At 42.2% G+C, this 20,381-nt stretch overlaps 2 protein-coding genes and 1 non-coding gene across 3 annotated transcripts; all 3 read left to right on the top strand.

Moving 5' to 3' along the window:
- Nucleotides 1-1,762: 1,762 nt before the first annotated feature.
- On the top strand, nucleotides 1,763-1,870 carry LOC148581801 (small nucleolar RNA R71). The gene has a single exon (XR_015898051.1). It is a non-coding gene; the product is annotated as a small nucleolar RNA R71 (small nucleolar RNA).
- A 5,807-nt stretch (nucleotides 1,871-7,677) lies between these two features.
- LOC148581800 (uncharacterized) lies at nucleotides 7,678-8,421 on the top strand. The gene has a single exon (XM_088493848.1). It carries the CDS (start codon nucleotides 7,678-7,680, stop codon nucleotides 8,419-8,421), a length of 744 nt encoding a protein of 247 aa, XP_088349974.1.
- Nucleotides 8,422-9,383: 962 nt separating this feature from the next.
- On the top strand, nucleotides 9,384-11,108 carry LOC148581799 (uncharacterized). Its single transcript, XM_088493837.1, has 2 exons — nucleotides 9,384-10,199; nucleotides 10,446-11,108. Exons 1-2 carry the CDS (start codon nucleotides 9,384-9,386, stop codon nucleotides 11,106-11,108), a joined length of 1,479 nt encoding a protein of 492 aa, XP_088349963.1.
- The last annotated feature ends 9,273 nt before the right edge of the window (nucleotides 11,109-20,381 follow it).

The following is a 20,381-nucleotide window of genomic DNA, read 5'->3' as shown; positions in this document are numbered from 1 at the left end:
TAAATAAACATTGGGTTGCCTCCCAACAAGCGCTTCTTTAATGTCAATAGCTTGACAGTGGGCTCTCATGGAGCCTCACAGATGTGCAGAGCTTTGTTGAGACCTCCCAACACCAAACTTAGAGTTTGGATATGGGGGTTTGACACCAAACTTAGAGTTTGGTTGTGGCCTCCCAACACCAAACTTAGAGTTTGACTGTGGGGGCTTTGGTTGACTCTGCTTTGAGAGAAGCTTTTTCTGCTTCCTCTCCATGGATGCAGAGAGAGATCCTTGAGTTGTAAACACAAGGTTGTCCTCATTTAATTGAAGGATCAATTCTCCTCTGTCCACATCAATCACAGCTCTTGCTATGGCTAGGAAAGGTCTTCCTAGGATGATGGATTCATCCTCTTCCTTTCCAGTATCCAGAACTATGAAATCAGCAGGGACGTAAAGGCCTTCAACCTTTACTAACACGTCCTCTACTTGTCCATAAGCCTATTTTCTTGAATTATCTGCCATCTCTAATGAGATTTTAGCAGCTTGTACCCCATAGATTCCCAGTTTCTCTATTACAGAGAGGGGCATGAGGTTTATTCCTGAACCAAGGCCACACAGAGCCTTAAAGATTATGGTGCCTATGGTACAAGGTATTATGAACTTTCCAGGATCCTGTCTCTTCTGAGGCAATGTCAGTTGATCCAGATCACTTAGTTCATTGGTGAACAAGGGAGGTTCATCTTCCCAAGTTTCAATACCAAATAATTTGGCATTCAACTTCATGATTGCACCAAAAAAACTTGGCAGTTTGCTCTTCAGTAACATCCTCATTCTCTTCAGAAGAGGAATACTCATCAGAGCTCATGAATGGCATAAGGAAGTTCAATGGAATCTCTATGGTCTCTAGATGAGTCTCAGATTCCTTTGGTTCCTCAGAGGAAAACTCCTTATTGATCACTGAACGTCCCAGGAGGTCTTCCCCCTTGGGATTCACGTCCTCTCCTTCCCTTACAGGTTCGGCCATGGTGCTTATGTCAATGGCCTTGCACTCTCCTTTTGGATTCTCTTCTGTATTGCTTGGGAGAGTACTAGGAGGAATTTCAGTGATCCTTTTACTCAGCTGGCCCACTTGTGCTTCCAAATTTCTAATGGAAGACCTTGTTTCATTCATGAAACTTACAGTGGCCTTGGATAGATCAGAAACTAAGTTTGCTAAATTAGAAGTATTTTGTTCAGAGTTCTCTGTCTGTTGCTGAGTGGATGATGGAAAAGGTTTATTATTGTTAAACCTGTTTCTTCCACCATTATTAAAGCCTTGTTGAGGCTTTTGATCCTTCCATGAGAGATTTGGGTGATTTCTCCATGATGGATTATAGGTGTTTCCATAAGGTTCACCCATGTAATTTACCTTTGCTATTGCAGGGTTCTCAGCATCATAAGCTTCTTCTTCAAGAGAAGCCTCTTGAGTACTGTTGGATGCAGCTTGCATTCCATTCAGACTTTGAGAAATCATATTGACTTGCTGAGTCAATATTTTGTTCTGAGCCAATATGACATTCAGAGTATCAATTTCAAGAACTCCATTCTTCATAGGCGTCCCATTACTCACAGGATTCCTCTCAGAAGTGTACATGAACTGGTTATTAGCAGCCATGTCAATGAGTTCTTGAGCTTCTGCAGGCGTTTTCTTTAGGTGAATGGATCCACCTGCAGAAGTATCCAATGACATCTTTGATAGCTCAGATAAACCATCATAGAATATATCCAGGATGGTCCATTCTGAAAGCATGTCAGAAGGACACTTTTTGGTCAGCTGTTTGTATCTTTCCCAAGCTTCATAGAGGGATTCACCTTCTTTCTGTCTGAAGGTTTGAACATCAGCTCTAAGCTTGCTCAGCTTTTGAGGAGGAAAGAACTTGGCTATGAAAGCCGTGATCAGCTTATCCCAAGAGTTCAGGCTGTCTTTTGGTTGAGAGTCCAACCATATTCTAGCTCTGTCTCTTATAGCAAAAGGGAAAAGCATGAGCCTGTAGACTTCAGGATCTACTCCATTAGTCTTAACAGTATCACAGATCTGCAAGAATTCAGTTAAGAACTGAAAAGGATCTTCAGATGGAAGTCCATGAAACTTGCAGTTCTGCTGCATCAGAGAAACTAGCTGAGGTTTCAGCTCAAAATTGTTTGCTCCAATGGTAGGAATGGAGATGCTTCTTCCATGTAAATTAGAATTAGGTGCAGTAAATTCACCAAGCATTCTCCTTGCATTATTGTTGTTGGGTTCGGCTGCCATCTCCTTTACTTGTTCAAAATTTTCAATAAGGTTGTCTCTAGATTGTTGTAATTTAGCTTCTCTTAGTTTTCTCTTCAGAGTCCTTTCAGGTTCTGGATCAGCTTTAACAAGAATGCCTTTTTCTTTGTTCCTGCTCATAAAAAAGAGAACAGAACAAGAAAAGAAGAGGAATCCTCTATGTCACAGTAAAGAGGTTCCTTATTATTAGTAGAAGAAGAGAAAATCTGAACTCAGAGAGAGAGGGTTCGGATTTTTGGGGAGTGATGGAGAGATGTTAGTAGATGAATAAATAAAATAGAAGGAGATGAGAGAGAAAGATGATTTTTGAAAATAATTTTTGAAAAAGAGTTAGTGATTTTCGAAAATTTTTTAAAATCAAAGATTAAAATAATTAGTTAATTAAAAAGAATTTTTGAAAAAGAGGGAGATATTTTCGAAAATTAGAGAGAGAGAGTTAGTTAGGTGGTTTTGAAAAAGATAAGAAACAAACAAAAAGTTAGTTAGTTAGTTGAAACAAATTTTGAAAATCAATTTTGAAAAGATAAGAAGCTAAGAGGTTAGAAAAGATATTTTTGAAATCAAATTTTTGAAAAAAGATAAGATAAGAAGATGTTTTTGAAAAGATATGATAGAAATTAGTTTTTGAAAAAGATTTGATTTTTAAAATCTCAATTAATGACTTGATTCACAAGAAATCACAAGATATGATTCTAGAACTTAAAGTTTGAATCTTTCTTAACAAGTAAGTAACAAACTTGAAATTTTTGAATCAAAACATTAATTGGTGATGCTATTTTCGAAAATTATGTAGTAAAATTAAGAAAAAGATTTTCGAAAAGTATTTTTTTTGGAATTTTCGAAAATAGATACGAAAAAAGATTTGATTTTTTTTTTGAAAAAGATTTTGAAAAAGATAAGATTTTCAAATTGAAAATTTGATTTGACTCATAAGAAACAACTTGATTTTTTTAAAAATTTTTGAAAAAGTCAAATCTAATTTTCGAATTTGATGAGAGAAAAAGGGAAAGATATTTTTTTATTTTTAAATTTTTATGATGAGAGAGAAAAAAATTAAAACATCATTTTCATGTTTTTCTCTTTTATTTTTGAATCAAAACAGGGAATGCATGCAAGAACACTATGAATGTCAAGATGAATACCAAGAACACTTTGAATGTCAAGATGAACATCAAGAATTATTTTTGAAAAATTTTTAATGCAAGAAAAACATGCAAGACACCAAACTTAGAATTCTTTAATGCTTAGACACTAAGAATTCAAGAATGCATATGAAAAATAAGAAAAGACACAAAACATGCAAATGCAAAGATCAAACAAGAAGACTTACCAAGAACAACTTGAAGATCATGAAGAACACTATGAATGCATGAGAGTTTTCGAAAAATGCAAGATGAGTATGCAATTGACACCAAACTTATAACATGACTCAAGACTCAAACAAGAAACACAAAAATATTTTTGATTTTTATGATTTTATGATTTTTTTGTATTTTCGTTTAATTTTTTCGAAAATCATTTTGAAAAAGAAAAATAAGGATTCCAAAATTTTTAATATGAATTCCAGGAATCTTATGCTCTTTAGTCTAAAGCTCCAATCAAAGGGTCAGGCATGGCTTAATAGCCAGCCAAGCTTTAGTATGTACTCAGACATGACATGTCTAACATGCCCTACAGTCGTGGCTTTACAGCCAACCAGGCTTCAACAGGCTTCATGAAACACTAGAATTCATTCTTAAAAATTCTGAAAAAAAATATATTTTTGAAAACATTTTTTTTTCGAAAACAAAGGAGAAAATTTTGAAAGATTTTTGAAAATTTTTTTTTTTGAAAAGAAAACAAAAAGAAAATTACCTAATCTGAGCAACAAGATAAACCGTTAGTTGTCCAAACTCGAACAATCCCCGGCAACGGCGCCAAAAACTTGGTGCGCAGAAATTGTGATTACACTTTGATTATGTAAAATTCATCGCTCTTTCTTTCCCTGGTAATGGCGCCAAAAACATGATGCCAATACCATGGTTCACAACTTCGCACAACTAACCAGCAAGTGCACTGGGTCGTCCAAGTAATACCTTACGTGAGCAAGGGTCGAATCCCACGGAGATTGTTGGTATGAAGCAAGCTATGGTCACCTTGTAAATCTCAGTCAGGCAGATATAAAATAGTAATGGGGTTTTCGAAATTAATTAATAAAAGAAGGATAGAAATACTTATGTAAATCATTGGTGAGAATTTCAGATAAGCGTATGGAGATACAATCGTTCCTCTGAACCTCTGCTTTCCTGCTGTCTTCATCCAATCAGTCTTACTCCTCTCTATGGCTGGCTTTATGTAAGGATGTCACCGGTGCCAATGGCTACTTTCGATCTCTCTCGGAAAAATGGTCCAAATGCTCTGTCACAGCACGGCTAATCGTTTGGAGGCATCACCCTTGTCGTTGGTTTTATCCTATTCCTCTCTGTGAAAAATGGTCCGATGCGCTGTCACTGCATGGCTAATCATCTTGGAGGTTCTCGATCATACTGGAATAGGATTTACTATCCTTTTGCGTCTGTCACTACGCCCAGCACTCGCGAGTTTGGAGTTCGTCACAGTCATTCAATCCCGGAGTCCTACTCGGAATACCACGGACAAGGTTTAGACTTTCCGGACTCTCATGAATGCCGCCATCAATCTAGCTTATACCACGAAGATTCTGATTAAGAGATCTAAGAGATACTCATTCAATCTAATGTAGAACGGAAGTGGTTGTCAGGCACGCGTTCATAGGGAATGATGATGATTGTCACGTTCATCACATTCAGGTTGAAGTGCGAATAAATATCTTAGAAGCAAAATAAGATGAATTGAATAGAAATCAGTAGTACTTTGCATTAATCTTTGAGGAACAGCAGAGCTCCACACCTTAATCTATGGAGTGTAGAAACTCTACCGTTAAAAATACATAAGTGAAAGGTCCAGGCATGGCCGAATGGCCAGCCCCTCTGATCTAAGAACCAGGCGTCCAAAGATATCTAATACAATAGTAAAAAGTCCTATTTATAATAAACTAGCTACTAGGGTTTACAGAAGTAAGTAATTGATGCATAAATCCACTTCCGGGGCCCACTTGGTGTGTGCTTGGGCTGAGCTTGAGTGTTGCACGTGTAGAGGTCCTTCTTGGAGTTGAACGCCAACTTTTGTGTCAGTTTGGGCGTTGAACTCCACTTTGCAACTTGTTTCTAGCGCTGGACACCAGAATTGGGCAGAGAGCTGGCGTTGAACGCCAGTTTGTGTCATCTAAACTTGGTCAAAGTATGGACTATTATACATTGCTGGAAAGCCCTGGATGTCGACTTTCCAACGCAATTGGAAGCGCACCATTTCGAGTTCTGTAGCTCCAAAAAATCGACTTTGAGTGCAGAGAGGTCAGAATCCAACAGCATCAGCAGTCCTTCTTCAACCTCTGAATCTGATTTTTGCTCAAGTCCCTCAATTTCAGCCAGAAAATCCCTGAAATCATAGAAAAACACACAAACTCATAGTAAAGTCCAGAAATGTGAATTTAACATAAAAACTAATGAAAACATCCCTAAAAGTAACTAGATTCTACTAAAAACATACTAAAAACAATGCCAAAAAGCGTATAAATTATCCGCTCATCAATGCCCCTTCGGGGGAACTGGCGACAACCATGCCAGAATAATGCAAGAACTGTGCCACAGGATACAAGACCTGGAACGCTGGCTAGCAGACAGGGAACACGACCAGCACACCCCAGAACAAAGCCACTCCCGCTCTCACTCTAGGAGCCACTCCAGACGCACGCCCAGCCCCCAGGCCGAATTTGAGAGCACTGGTGAAAGAGGAGGCACTTGAAGACGCCATGACCTTGTCATCTACGCCAGACAAGAAGGGCAGTACACTACAGGTCGGGGAACCGAAGACGCTCGTCGGGAGGACGACGAAGGAAGAACGAGGAGAACACGGGGACCCGTGATAATGGGAGCGACCCCATTTCATCGTTCCATACTCGAGGTCCGGCTGCCAAAACACCTTGACAAGCCAACGAACATGAGGTACGACGGAACGCAAGACCCGCTGGAACACGTCACGGCCTTTGCGGCCAGAATGAACCTTGAGGGAGTGGGAGACGAGGTAAGGTGCCGCGCCTTCCCGGTCACCCTGGCGGGGCCTGCAATACGGTGGTTCAATAACCTCCCGCAGGGATCGGTGACCGGCTTCGCAGACATCAGCCATGCCTTCTTAGGCCAATTCACGACTAGGATTGCAAAGGTGAAGCACCCAATCAACCTGCTCGGGGTGACCCAGCGACCCGACGAGTTGACTAGGAAATACCTAGACAGATTCAACGATGAGTGCCTGGAAATCGACGGGCTGACGGACTCAGTCGCGAGTTTGTGCCTGACGAACGGACTCCTGAACGAGGACTTCAGAAAGCACCTTACCACGAAACCAGTGTAGAGTATGCAGGAAATCCAATGTGTGGCCAAGGAGTACATCAACGACGAAGAAGTGAGCCGAGTCGTGGCTGCCAACAAACGGCAGCCCTCTCACAACCAAGACCGGCACCACAGAAGCGGAGAAGGACAAAAGGAACACGCCAGAGACGGCGGCCCGAGCAAGGCTCCCAGACCATTTCCTCGTGTCGGAAAGTTCACCAACCCTCACCGCGCCGATCATGGAAGTTTATCAACAAATTGCCGAAAAGGGGATCTTGTCGAAGCCCCGACCACTGAAGGAACGAACAGGGGAAAACCGAAGCCTCTACTGTGACTATCACAAGGGCTATGGGCATAAAACCCAAGACTGCTTCGATCTAAAGGACGCACTGGAGCAGGCCATCAGGGATGGAAAGCTAGCCGCATTTTCCCACCTCATAAGGTAGCCGAGGCGACGGAATCGCGCCCACGACGGTGAGGATAGGACTCGGGCACCGAAGCGACGCCAAGAACCGGAGGACGACGACCAGGGCCTCACCATAGTGAACGTGGTAACCGCTAGGAATGCAGCACCTAGGTCAAAGTCGGCACACAAGAAAGACGCCAAAGTTCTGGTGGTCTCCTCATCCTTTACGCGAAGCACTAGGAAGCTCCCACCCATTTCGTTCGGCCCTGGAAGATTAGTGGTTCGACGAGATCGGAGAGAGTCCTCCCATGGTCATAACGGCCAGAGTAGGAACCGGTCTCGTCAAACGAATCCTTGTAGATACGGGGGCGGACTCGAACATCATGTTCCGCAATGTGTTCAATGCTTTGGGCCTAAGGGACGCCGACCTACAGACGCACCAGCACGATGTCGTAGGGCTTGGTGACCATTTCATCAAGCCAGATGGCATAATCACCCTGCCGATCTCACTGGGACAAGGATAGGGGAGGAGAACGGTAATGGCCGAATTTGTGATCCTACGGGACTCCACCGCCTACAACATCATCCTGGGGAGAAAGACAATCAACGACCTAGGAGGAGTCATCAGCACGAGGATGTTAGTAATGAAGTTCATAACTGAAGAAGGGTTAGTAGGATCTGTGAGAGGAGACCTGGAAATGGTAGTTGCTTACGACAACGCCAGTCTCTCGTTAAGGAAAAAGTCTAAAGAGGCATCGAGAATATTTCTCGCCGACCTGGACGCCAGAGTCGATGACAAACCAAGACCCGAACCCGAAGGGGACCTGGAGAAGTTTAGGTTCGGGAACTCAGAGGAAAAATTCACGTTCGTGAATAAGAACCTCCCCCATGAGTTAAAAGAACCTTTGATGGAAATGATCAGAGCTAATGGCGATTTGTTTGCCTGGACACCCGCCGACATGCCGGGCATAAACTCCAGTCTCATGTCGCACCACCTAGCCGTCAGACCGAAAGCCAAACCAGTGGCCCAAAGAAGGAGAAAAATGTCTCAGGAAAGAGCAGAGGAAGTGGCCAAACAGACGGCCGGCCTCCTTGAAGTGGGGTTCATCCGGGAGCTGGACTATTCGACCTGGCTATCAAACATGGTCCTGGTAAAAAAGCACAATGGGAAATGGAGAATGTGTCTGGACTACTCCGATCTCAATAAAGCATGCCCTAAGGACTGTACCCCCTTCCCAACATCGACGCACTCGTCGACGCGGCTACAGGATACCGGTATCTGAGTTTCATGGATGCCTACTCCGGCTACAATCAGATACCGATACACCGGCCAGACGAGGATAAAACGACGTTCATAACACCAGGGGGGACCTACTGCTACAGAGCGATGCCGTTTGGCCTAAAGAACACGGGGGCAACGTACCAGAGACTGATGAACAAAATATTCAGCAACCTCACCGGAAAAACGGTGGAAGTTTATGTGGATGATATCCTCGCAAAAACCACCCGCCCTGACGATCTCATAAGCGACCTGGAGAACGTGTTCGCATCCCTCCGACAACACGGCATGAGGCTCAACCCGCTTAAGTGCGCCTTTTCCATGGAGGCCGGAAAGTTCTTGGGATTCATGATAACCCAGAGGGGAGTGGAGGCCAACCCTGAAAAGTGCCAAGCAATACTCCAGATGAGGAGTCCGGGCTGCATCAAAGACGTTTAGCGGCTGACGGGAAGGCTCACAGCGTTGTCCCGATTCCTCGGTGCGTCGGCAGCAAAGGCCCAACCCTTTTTCTCTTTGATGAAGAAGGAAATAGAATTCGAGTGGACCCCTGCGTGCGAAGAAGCCTTCAACCACTTCAAAGAGATTCTAGCAGCACCCCCAGTGCTCGGGAAGCCGAAATTCGGAGAGCCACTCTATCTATACCTAGCCATCACAGAGGGGGCGCTCGCAGCGGTGTTGGTACGGGAAGAAGGGAAGGCCCAGCAACCGATCTACTTTGTGAGTAGAGCACTGCAAAGGGCAGAACTCAGATACAGCAAGCTGGAGAAGCTGGCGCTGGCACTTCTGGTCTCCTCTCGCCGATTGCGACAATACTTCCAGAGTCACCAGGTGGTCGTGAGAACGGACCAGGGGATTCGTCAGGTGCTCCAAAAGCCTGATCTAGCGGGAAGAATGATGGCCTGAGCCATCGAACTATCCCAATACGACCTAGGCTACGAGCCCCGACACGCGATTAAGGCGCAAGCAATGGCAGACTTCTTGGTGGAAGTAACTGGGAATCCAACCGAGGACACGGACACACGGTGGAAGCTCCATGTAGACAGAGCCTCCAACCAGACATCCCGGGGCGCCGGGATCATTTTAGAAAGTCTGGCCGGAGTCATCTATGAACAATCGGTTAAGTTTGAGTTTCCCGTGTCGAACAACCAAGCAGAATACGAAGCCCTCCTAGGGGGTTTGGTTCTAGCTCAGGAAGTCGGGGCCAAGAGGCTGGAAGTATGCAGTGACTCGCAAGTCGTCACTTCGCAAGTGAATGGAAGCTACCAAGCCAGAGACTCATTACTACAGAAATACTTAGAGAGGGTCAAAGAGCTGAGCAAACAATTTGAAGAGGTCATGGTCCAACACGTTCCAAGGGAGAGGAACACACGGGCAGACCTCCTATCCAAGCTGGCGAGCACAAAACCCGGAACCGGCAACCGCTCCCTCATCCAAGGCATCACGAAAGAGCCAGCAGTTGCCCTCCACCTAACTAAATTAGCCCCTTCTTGGATGGACTCCATCGCTGACTTCTTGCAAAACGGCAAACTCCCCCAGGACGAAAAGGAAGCCAAAGCGGTAAGAAGGGAGGCCGCCAAATATACGATCATACAGGATCAGCTATTCAAAAAGGGACTCAGCCAACCTTTGCTGAAGTGTCTGCACCCCGACCAGACGGACTACGTTCTCAGAGAAGTCCATGAGGGGTACTGTGGCCACCATATCCTGGGCAAGGCCCTAGCAAGGAAGCTCATCCGAGATGGATACAACTGGCCGACAATGATGAATGACTCCAAGGAGTTCGTAAGGAAATGCGCGAAGTGTCAACAAAACGCCAACTTCCATAGAGCGCCAGCCTCCGAGCTGAGTTTACTAACGTCCACTCGACCTTTCGTACAGTGGGGAGTCGACCTCTTGGGACCCTTCCCAGTTGGCCCGGGGCAGGTCAAATACCTCATAGTTGCCATCGACTACTACACCAAATGGATAGAGGCTGAACCGCTCGCCAGCATATCCTCATCCAATTGTAGGAAGTTCATGTGGAGGTAGGTGATAACCCGTTTCGGCTTCCCGGAGATCGTCATCTCAGATAACGGGACGCAATTCACTGACAAGAAGTTCACAGAGTTTCTCACCGGCTTGGAGATAAAACAGAAGTTCTCCTCAGTTGAACACCCCCAAACAAACGGACAAGTGGAATCTGCAAATAAGATCATCTTACTGGGTCTTAAAAAGCATTTAGATAGCAAAAAAGGCGCGTGGGCTGACGAGCTTGCCTCGGTTCTTTGGTCCTATCGAACAACCGAGCAAAGCTCCACCGGGAAAACCCCCTTCCGCTTAACATACGGGGTTGAAGCAGTGATACCCGTGGAGATCGGAGAGCCAAGTCCGCGGCTACTCCTTGCAGGAGTAGAAGAAGCAGTGGACAAAGACCTGGTAGACGAGGTCAGAGAGATGGCCCACTTGTCAGAAGTAGCGCTGAAACAGAGGATAGCCCTGCAATATAACACCAAGGTCCTCAGAAGGGAATTTGAGGAAAGAGACCTCGTCCTGCGACGAAACGACATCGGACCACCGTCCCCAGGAGAAGGAAAGCTGGCGCAAACTGGGAAGGCTCCTACAGAGTCAAAGAAGTGTTTGGCAAAGGCCCCTACAAGCTGGAAAGACTCGACGGCAAAGAAATCCCGAGAACATGGAATGCAGGTAACCTAAGAAGATTATACTCGTAGCTTGGGCACACTAGCCAAGCGGCCCGGCGAGTTAGATAGGTGTTTAATTTTATCAAATGTTAATTTCCAATGATTTACTTTCATTAAACGCCTACCGTGTTCATAGAACTGTCTAGCTAACGACTACTTTTTACTTGTCTAAATTCTCCTATCTATTATTCCCTAATATGTATCCCACACCATCGCGTTCTTCAACGGCAACCCGGGACTGATCACCCCAGGAGCCAACCGAATCATAGCCATAACAAACGGCCGCGATAATAAGACCAAGACGGTTTCAACCAAGTTACCAACACAAACGGCAAAACGGACACAAGCGATAAGTCCACGCCGAAAAAACGGTAACGAAATAAAATGCTACCAAACAAGATAAAGGCGATAATCATAAAGCTGACCAGGCGACCACTAAAGTATAAAAGTTAACGATTTCAACAAGTATTCTACAGGGAAACATAAAAAGCGCAAGTTACAAGAGTTCACTTCCGGGGCATGTCGACAATCTTGCCGTCCTGGATTGTTTTGAAGACTCCAATAGCCGACATATCGAATTCTGGGACCACGATCTTCACCTGGGCCTTGAGAGCCTCTTCGGTCATAAAGATCGCGTTCTTTCCCTGTTCCCTTACCGCCTTATATTTCCTTTTCAACTCTTCCGCCTCGGCTCGCGCAGCCTCAACCGACGACACGGCCGCATCACGCTCCTTCTCCACAGCGACCACTCGACCTTGCGCGGCGTTAAACTGGCTCTCTAGAGTCATCTCTCGCTCGGTTAGACGGGAGACGGTGGCGTCGGAGGCATTCATTTTTTCCTCAAAGGACGCAGCTTTCTCCTCGGCATCCTTGCGCCCCCTCTCCGCCGCGGTCAGTTGTTCCTGAAGCTTTTCAACCTGGACCTTGAATTCGTTGTTGGCCTGGACAGCAGTATCGAGCTTCCTTCACAACGCCTGCATGCCCGACAACTCGAACTCAGCCTTCCGGGCTATCACCGCTCTGCGGAGAAGGGTGCGGTACATCCACCTTGCCTGCCCCGCGAGCTCGGTACTAAGGAAGTGATCCTCCGTACCGGGAATCAGCTGATTATCAATAAAGGCCCCAGCATTGAAGTTCCTCTCCATCACGGTGAGAGCTCCTTCCGGGCTGGAGGATGCCCTTTGTCTCTTGGGAGTAGGGACAAGCTTAAAATCGTCATACTCCCGATGAGTAGAGGACGACTGCCCAATACCGGCCGTCTCATCGGGAACGGGAGAAGCCTGCCTCTCGGCAGAATTCTTGTCGGACATCTCGACGTCCCGGGGGGAAGGTACGGCTTGATTCTCCTTCTCCCCGGTAGGGCCTTCCGGCTTCCCGGCATCCTTCTCATCAGCCTTCTCCTTATCGCTATCCTTTTTATATTTTATATTTATCTTACTATATTTATCTTAATAAATAATCTTATTTATATATTATTATATTTAATATTTAGTTTAGAATATTTAATGCATATTTCATTTAAATGTATATTTAATGTAATTAAATGTTTGTTGTCTACATCAGTCCATCCAATAAAACTGAAAATTTAGAATAATATTCTATATATCTATTATATAAATATATTAGGCTATAGTAATAGTCAATCCAAAAATTCCATTATATCCCTTCTAAAAAAATCGTTCTTGACCCAGCCCCTTGTTGTTTGAAGAAAACCTCCACTTCAATTGGTATTTTTTCACGAAAAGCAAACATGAGATAATAAATCCAGTCTTTCACTAAGATTTCGAATAGCTGTCCCTCATTATGGATTGTATTAGTTTTTTTAGTGGGTATTCTTAATTCTATCATCTCTTGAAGCTATTTGTTATAGATCGAAAAATGAACTGAAATCGTCCATAGGTCAAATCGGATATGTTATTATTAGAATAATTGTTGGAGACTCAAATGGTGGATATGCAAGCATGATAACTTATATGCTCAAGAAGGTCTTGACTAAATTTTCGAGCCCGGTTACCAAAGCAGACATCTCCACTACAACAGAGAAATAAATACGTTAGTCGTGAAGTCGGGAAGAGCAAATTAAATAATAAACAATGCAAAAGTACAAGACAAAACAGCTCACAAATATAACTCCTGGCGGACTCCCGTTCACCCATAAGGAGGTGGGGGTTCACGGGGTTCTTTCCAAAAAGAGCAAATAACACATCGGCAATCCTCTTATTTACAAGGGACATTCCCTTATAGGTCACCTTAATGAAAGAATTAGACCCCGCCTCGAAGCTCCAATACGTCGGGATGAGGCGTTCCCCCTCTAACGACAACCAAAAGGGATGGCGACCTTTAACGGGATGAACTTTGAAGAATTTGTCCTTGAACCCATGATAGGAGTCCTCGAACAGGCCAAATACCCTCCGACCTTGGGCAGACCGGAAGGACAGGAACCCTTTCCTTGCCTTCCCTTGTCTAGAGGAGTTGGTAAGGTTGAAGAAGAAGAGGAAGACATCCACCGACACCGGCAGCTCGAGATATTCACAAACCATCTCGAAACAGCGGATAGAAGCCCAGCTATTCGGATGGAGCTGTGACGGCGACACGAATATCCGATTAAGAAGCGACATCTGAAAATCGGAAAACGGTATGCGAACGCCAACCTGGGTGAACATGGCTTTGTAAAACCAAATCCAGTCGGTAACCCGGGGAGAGCGGAAATTAATCTCATACAACCGCTCATTGGGGACAGGAACGAAGGTCTCGTAATTGGCCTCCTCGTCTATCTCTCCGCACAGATACCCGGCTTGCCGAAACTCCGTCAACTCCTCCAGATCCATCTGATTCGGCGAGTCCTTCACATCTGAGGTCACCCAAGCATAGGGGTCATAGTTTGCGGCGGAAACAGAAGCCCGGGAGACGACACGAGGCATACCTACAGTGGGGGTACCACTCCATTAGTCTATGACCCAGAAACTATGTCCATCATATTCAACAGTTAAGATCAAGCATGGCTAAAGCTATACCTATCACGCAAGCCACCTAAAAACCTACCCTGGAATGGTACCCCTCCCCTAACACATCTACTTAGCACTAAAAAGTCATCTAGCAACAAAAATCAAACAAGACAGCAAGAACGCAAAGCAAATACAAACAACAAGCGTACAACAACGAAGCAGAAAAGAGAGAGGACCAAAGGTTACCTGAAGCGATTGCGAAAACGGAGAGGGAAGAAGGAAAAATGCACGGAGATGCTAGGATGAAGCTCTGGGATGCTCTGGGATTTTCTGGGTGAAGAAGAATGAGATGGTAGGAGCGAGAGTGGAAAAAGGAAAAATTGAAACAAACTGTTTAAAACTGCCACCCAGGAAGCGCGAAAGACTTGGGGGCAAAATAGTCTTTGTGTACAGGGTTTTGCAACCCATTATGAGCATTTAATGCTCAGCGCGAAGAACGAAGCGACGAACGATTGCCCCAACAACCAAGAGACACGCGCGCAGGGGGCACGTCCCTCCCACGGGCGGCCGACCTAACGACGACGCATGGAACAAGAAATAACATGCCACTGATAGCTCTCACGACTATTACTGGCGCGTGGGGGGGGGCACTGTTGGGGCCTGGCCCAAACCCTCTACGGGTTGGCCCGACCCAAGCGCCACCCGACCCTAACGGTCAGGGGTAAGGCACTCCACAGCCGACCCGGACGCGTGTCCCCGACAGCTCATTTACAGTTGTGAGGAGAACGCCTCAGAGAAAGTGGGTCTGTCCTTGCAGGGCCCACCTCTAACACAGTATATAAGGGGAAGGTTTTTACCCTTCCCCCAAGGTACGTTACATGACTCTACCCCCTTTTTCGCCTGCACACTTCATTGACTTGTGCGTCGGAGTGTCTTTGCAGGTGACACCTCCCTTTCACACCTGAAGAGCTCGGAACCTCGCCTACTCCAACCCGGAGACGTACGACCAGACAACCTCCCCTTTTGTTGATCAGGATACTCACCCGATTAGTCCGGTACCCGACTTACCGAACATATATATATATATATAAAATTGGAATATGGTTTTTGAGCTAAGAACACACAACCCGTGAGTTTTTTAGCTTAATTATATGGTTACATTATTTAATCATAATATTTTATTCTTATGTGTTTTCTTCATTATGATTGTAATCTTTGTTTTGTTCCATTCTATATGTCTATTATTTAGTGTATGTTCATGCTTATATATGATTGAGGCCATCATTTGATATTAGCTCACTTATCCCAAATAGCCTACCATTCTAATTACCTTTGTTTGCCACTTTGAGCCTTTTAATCCCCATTTGTTCTTTATATTACCACATCACTAGACTTAAGCGAAAAAAAAACAATTAATTACCCCAATTGAATCTTTGGTTAGCTCAAGATAGAGATTGTGTATCGATTAAGTGTGGAAAATTGTGGAAACCTGGGTTAATGGGAATGTGTTATGTTTCTACTCTATTTGAATATTGGGAATTTGGGTGCCTACTCATATGAGACCAGAAAAACCATGTGCATTGATATGTTATGTTTGATTTCATGTTTAAAAAAAATTATTATTACAATATAACTAATAAATAAATTGGGAAAAAAATTACCCCGATGTCAAGTTTAATAAAAGATCAATGCATATGTGGTGAAATTAAGGAAAATTTAGTATATGAGTATGTGAAATACACAAAAGTGAGATTATGGGTAGCTAGGCATGATTTTAAATTATATAGAGTGTGTGTGTGTTAGGTGAGAACTTAGGTTAGTCAAAGATTCAATTTACAGCTCACTTGGCCATATATATATACCCTCATCCTTACCTTAGCCCCATTACAACCTTGAAAAGCCCTCATGATATTTGCATTTGTACACTTAATATTTGTTTATTGGTTAGATGAAGAACAAAGTTTTAGAAAGCATGACTAGAGAAGAGTAGAGTGGTTTAACCCCAAACACTTGAGTGATTAGAGTGCATATACAAATCCTGTGAGGGTTCAATAGCTAATTTCATATGTCCATATTTGATCATTGCTTGTCTTGCAAGTTTGTGAACTCTTTTGATTAACTCAACTCAATTGTGAATGTGTTTTGATATGATTTAGCCCTTGATTGTGCATATATGATTTCTTGGAAATTTGACTCAATTTGACCATATATATATAGTAATTAGAATAGCATAATACATGTAGATAGCTCACATCTAAATAGGTTGCATTGCATAAGTTCCACCATTCTGCCTTCACTCTTTTGGTTCTCTTGAGTTTAGCATGAGGACATGCTAATGTTTAAGTGTGGGGAGATTGATAAACCACTATTTTATGGTTTATCTTGTACTAAATTGAATGGTTTTTATCAATTCTTTGCACACTTATTCATATAATTTGTATGGTTTTACAAATCCTTTCTAATTCTATGATATAGTTGAAAACATATTTTCTGGGCCTTTAAACTATCAATTTTAATTACCCTTTATTACCATTCAATGCCGTGATCTATGTGTCAAGTATTTTCAGGCTTTATAGGGCAGGAATGGTTTAGAGGATGGAAAGAAAATTTGCAAAAATGGAAGGAGCACAAGAAAATGAAGTTTTGAGAAGTTGGCAGCGACACGTACGCATGAGCGACGCGTACGCGTGACTAGCGCAGAAGACAAGCGATGCGTACACGTGATCTACGCGTACGCATGACATACGCCACGTGCAAAAATTACAGAAAACGCTGGGAGCGATTTTTGGGCTCCTTTTTTGCCCAATTCCAAGCCCGAGAACACAAAATAGAGGCTGCAGAGTGGGGGAAATCATTCATTCATTCACACAAAACTTTCATTCACATAATTTTAGGTTTGAGATGTAGTTTTCTAGAGAGAGACTCCCCTCTCTAGGTTTTAGGATTTTAGGTTTAGCTTTTCTTAATCTCAGATTTCTACTTTGCTTTAATTTAGTTTTCTCTTTTACTTTTATTTGTCTTAGCATTCTAGTTTATTTATTTACCTTATTGATTACTTTGTGTTGCTACTTTAGTTTATGAATTCTCATGTTAGATTTTATTTTTCATTTAATGCAATTTGAGGTATTTCATATTTATTGCTTCTCCTATTATTTGTTAGTCATTGATGTTTGCAATTGGTAGTTTAGATTTAATATTCCTTGCTAGTTTTCTATGTTTTTATGTTATGCCTTCCAAGTGTTCGATAGAATGCTTGATTGGATTTTAGTGTAGATTTCTCTCCTCTTGGCTTTGGTTGAGTAATTGGAGACTCTTGAGTTATCAAACTCCTTTGTTGATTAATAATTGAAAGTTGCTAGTTGATTTGGATCCCTCTAAAACTAGTCTTTCCTTAGGAGTTGACTAGGACTTGAGGAATCAAATTGATTCATCCACTTGACTTTCCTTCATAATTAGAGGTTAACTAAGCGGGAGCAATGGACAATTGATGTCACAATTGATAAGGATAACTAGGATAGGATTTATAGTTCTCATATATTGCCAAGAGCCTTTCTTAACTATTAGTTTAATTCTTGCAATTCACTTTCTTGTTCGTTATTCAAACCCCAAAAGATTCTTTTCCATAACCAATAATAACTACACCTCCCTGCAATTCCTTGAGAGACGACTCGAGGTTTAAATACTTCGGTTTAATTTTACTGGGTTTGTTTTGGTGACAACCAAATTTTTGTATGAAAGGATTATTGTTGGTTTAGAAACTATACTTGCAACGGAAATTTATTGTGAATTCTTTACTAGCAAAAATTTGTTCATCAGGGACAAAATAAATTTTTGGTCTCTACGTTAAAGACCAAAATCATACTTAATCCTAAATTAAACCAGCCAAACCACTGATTTTAATTGATCTAATTCGATTATGATAACTATGCGTATATTTACTTTATAATTTTTATAAGCTTTCGGGTACTATTTTAATAAATTTTTTAATAGAAAATTAATTTTAATACATTAATAATATATCAATGCATTAAAATTAAATTCTTATTCTTATTAATATGTGCATACAAATAATATAAGTGCATTAACTATTTGAATATATGATTAATATAGGAATTAACTATTTTGTATCCTTAACACACATAACAAAATTACTATTAATAAAAATTTTTAAATTTTTCGTAATAAATATAAAATAAATATTTAAAAACTTATTTTTTTATTTTTAATAAATATTTTTTTAATTTATAATCTTAACATGTGAATTTAGAGCAGAAAATAGTTAAACTCATAAAATATTTAAAAAAATTATTTGCCAACATTTCTATTCTTTAGACATTGAATAATATTTTATTTTTAAGTAATAGATCAAATAAATTCATGAAAAATTTTGGGATGGATTTATAGATTAAAAAAATAAATTCTTTAAAAATTGAAATAAATGTATAGATTTGTGAGAAAAAAGAAGTAAATTTCTAAAAAATTACAACGACAAACTTATAATTCGTCCGTAGAATGGGGTGAAAAATCTGAAAATGATGAATTGTATTTTACATTCTTTTTAAAAAAAATTCGATTATTATTAGATCTCTCAACCACTAAAAGGTAAGAGAAAAAAGTTCAATAAAAACCAGAGTTATATATATATATATATATATATATATATATATATATATATATATATATATATATATATATATATATATATATATCATGCAAGTTACCAAAAGGTTTTAACTCAAATCAATGTCTTAAATGCCTTTTTTAAGAAAAAGAGACATTCCTTAAAAATTCATCAATTGACCAACATTTATTTTATATATAATGAAATGTTGTGATTATAAAAAACTAAAAATTTTTAGTTTACTCCCTATTTTCAATCAAACTAATTTCTCATATGCAAAACGGTAAACTAAGCTCAATAATCCATGTTTTTACATATCACAACTAATAGACTAAAAGTGCAATTCAAGCTAAATATCTAAGATATATACAAGCCTAAAGTGCAAAATACAACCAAGTAAAAATAAACAGAAGTACAATAAAATAGAAATGTGCAAGTATTAAAAGAAGAATAAAATAAAATAAAATAAAACAAAATACAAGATAAAGCAAAATAGAACAGAAGTCTGAAATGGTTCACCAAAATATAATTCGCCGGAGACGGTGACCTCCCCACACTTAAATCACGGCATCGTCCTCGATGCGCTCAGTCAAGCTGAGCGTGAAGGATAATCGCCTACTGAAGGGTGTGTCGCTGGCTCTGTCGGCGGTGGCTGTGTAGGTGCCTGGGGCTCTACAGGCTGCTCAGGTTGAGTCTCCTCGTGTTGTGCCTACTGCTGGGTCTCCTCCTGCGCATCCTTCTCCTGCTCATCCTCCTCCTCCTCAGAGTGCTCCGAGGGTGTGTCAGGCTCAGAGGGGATGTCAGTACGCCCCAACGTCACAATCAGCTTCAGATGTGAATAGCGTCGCTATCAGACTGCTCATAACGCCGCTGATTGCGGTGCTCCATCTGATCAAGGCGCTCAAAGAGGCGGTGCACAAGATGATAGACTAGCTGAGAAGCGGATGATGGTGCTGCGGAAGCATGTGGTGCTGCAGGTGCTAAAGGTGCTACTGAGGATGTGGCCGCATTAGTAGAAGTAGTAGAAGTAGAAGTAGGTAGTCTGTGGCCTAGAGGTCCGAACTGCTTGCCGTGCGGAATAACCTTCTTGCAGTCAGCAATCGGTGGTCTCTCATCCTCTAGCTCCCAAGACACCTTAGCTCGACGAGCCATCTGGGTGATCAAATAGGGAAATGGCAGGGTGCCTCTAACATGAACTCTAGACATGTACTTTCTGATGAACCGTGGAAGGTAGAGGTCATTTCCTTCCATGACGCATATAATAAGAATGATCATGGCAGCTGGCACTTCTGACTCATGAGTACTAGACATAATATAATTACTCAGTATCTGTTGCCACAGTCTAGCCTCATCATTGAGATCAATAATCTTTAAACCCCATGGAGTTAACTTTGACTTTTCCATAGCCCACGAAACATCAAGATCAATGGCTATGGTACGCCGGACAGCATCCCAATCAAAACTCATGAATCTAATAGACTGATCGGCCTTCTGATACCCATCTGTATCATCTGTTTTAGGCTGGAAGTAGAGGTATTCTCTATTGCCTCCTCTGTGACTAAGATCTGCTTCCCCCTAAGTTGCGCTGCATCAAGGGTCGTCTTATAATAGTTACAATAGAACTCACGGACCCATGATGCATTTACCTCTGCCAGATCTCTCTCCAGAAATACCCAACCTCTCTGTTTGATCTGATCTTCAGTGTACTTCTTTAATTCGG

The sequence above is a fragment of the Arachis ipaensis genome, chromosome B10 (assembly GCF_059453495.1).
Source record: "Arachis ipaensis isolate K30076 ecotype BB chromosome B10, ASM5945349v1, whole genome shotgun sequence".
Classification (NCBI taxonomy): Eukaryota; Viridiplantae; Streptophyta; class Magnoliopsida; order Fabales; family Fabaceae; genus Arachis; species Arachis ipaensis.
This window is presented reverse-complemented; position numbering and strand designations above follow the sequence as displayed.

What these genes read in the sequence shown, in the direction of transcription:
- LOC148581799 (XM_088493837.1), top strand. Translation starts at nt 9,384, where the DNA reads ATGGCAGACTTCTTGGTGGAAGTAACTGGGAATCCAACCGAGGACACG. An exon ending in TGAATGACTCCAAGGAGTTC is followed by an intron (nt 10,200 to 10,445) that starts GTAAGGAAATGC and finishes ATGTGGAGGTAG; the next exon opens with GTGATAACCCGTTTCGGCTT.
- LOC148581800 (XM_088493848.1), top strand. Translation starts at nt 7,678, where the DNA reads ATGGCCGAATTTGTGATCCTACGGGACTCCACCGCCTACAACATCATC.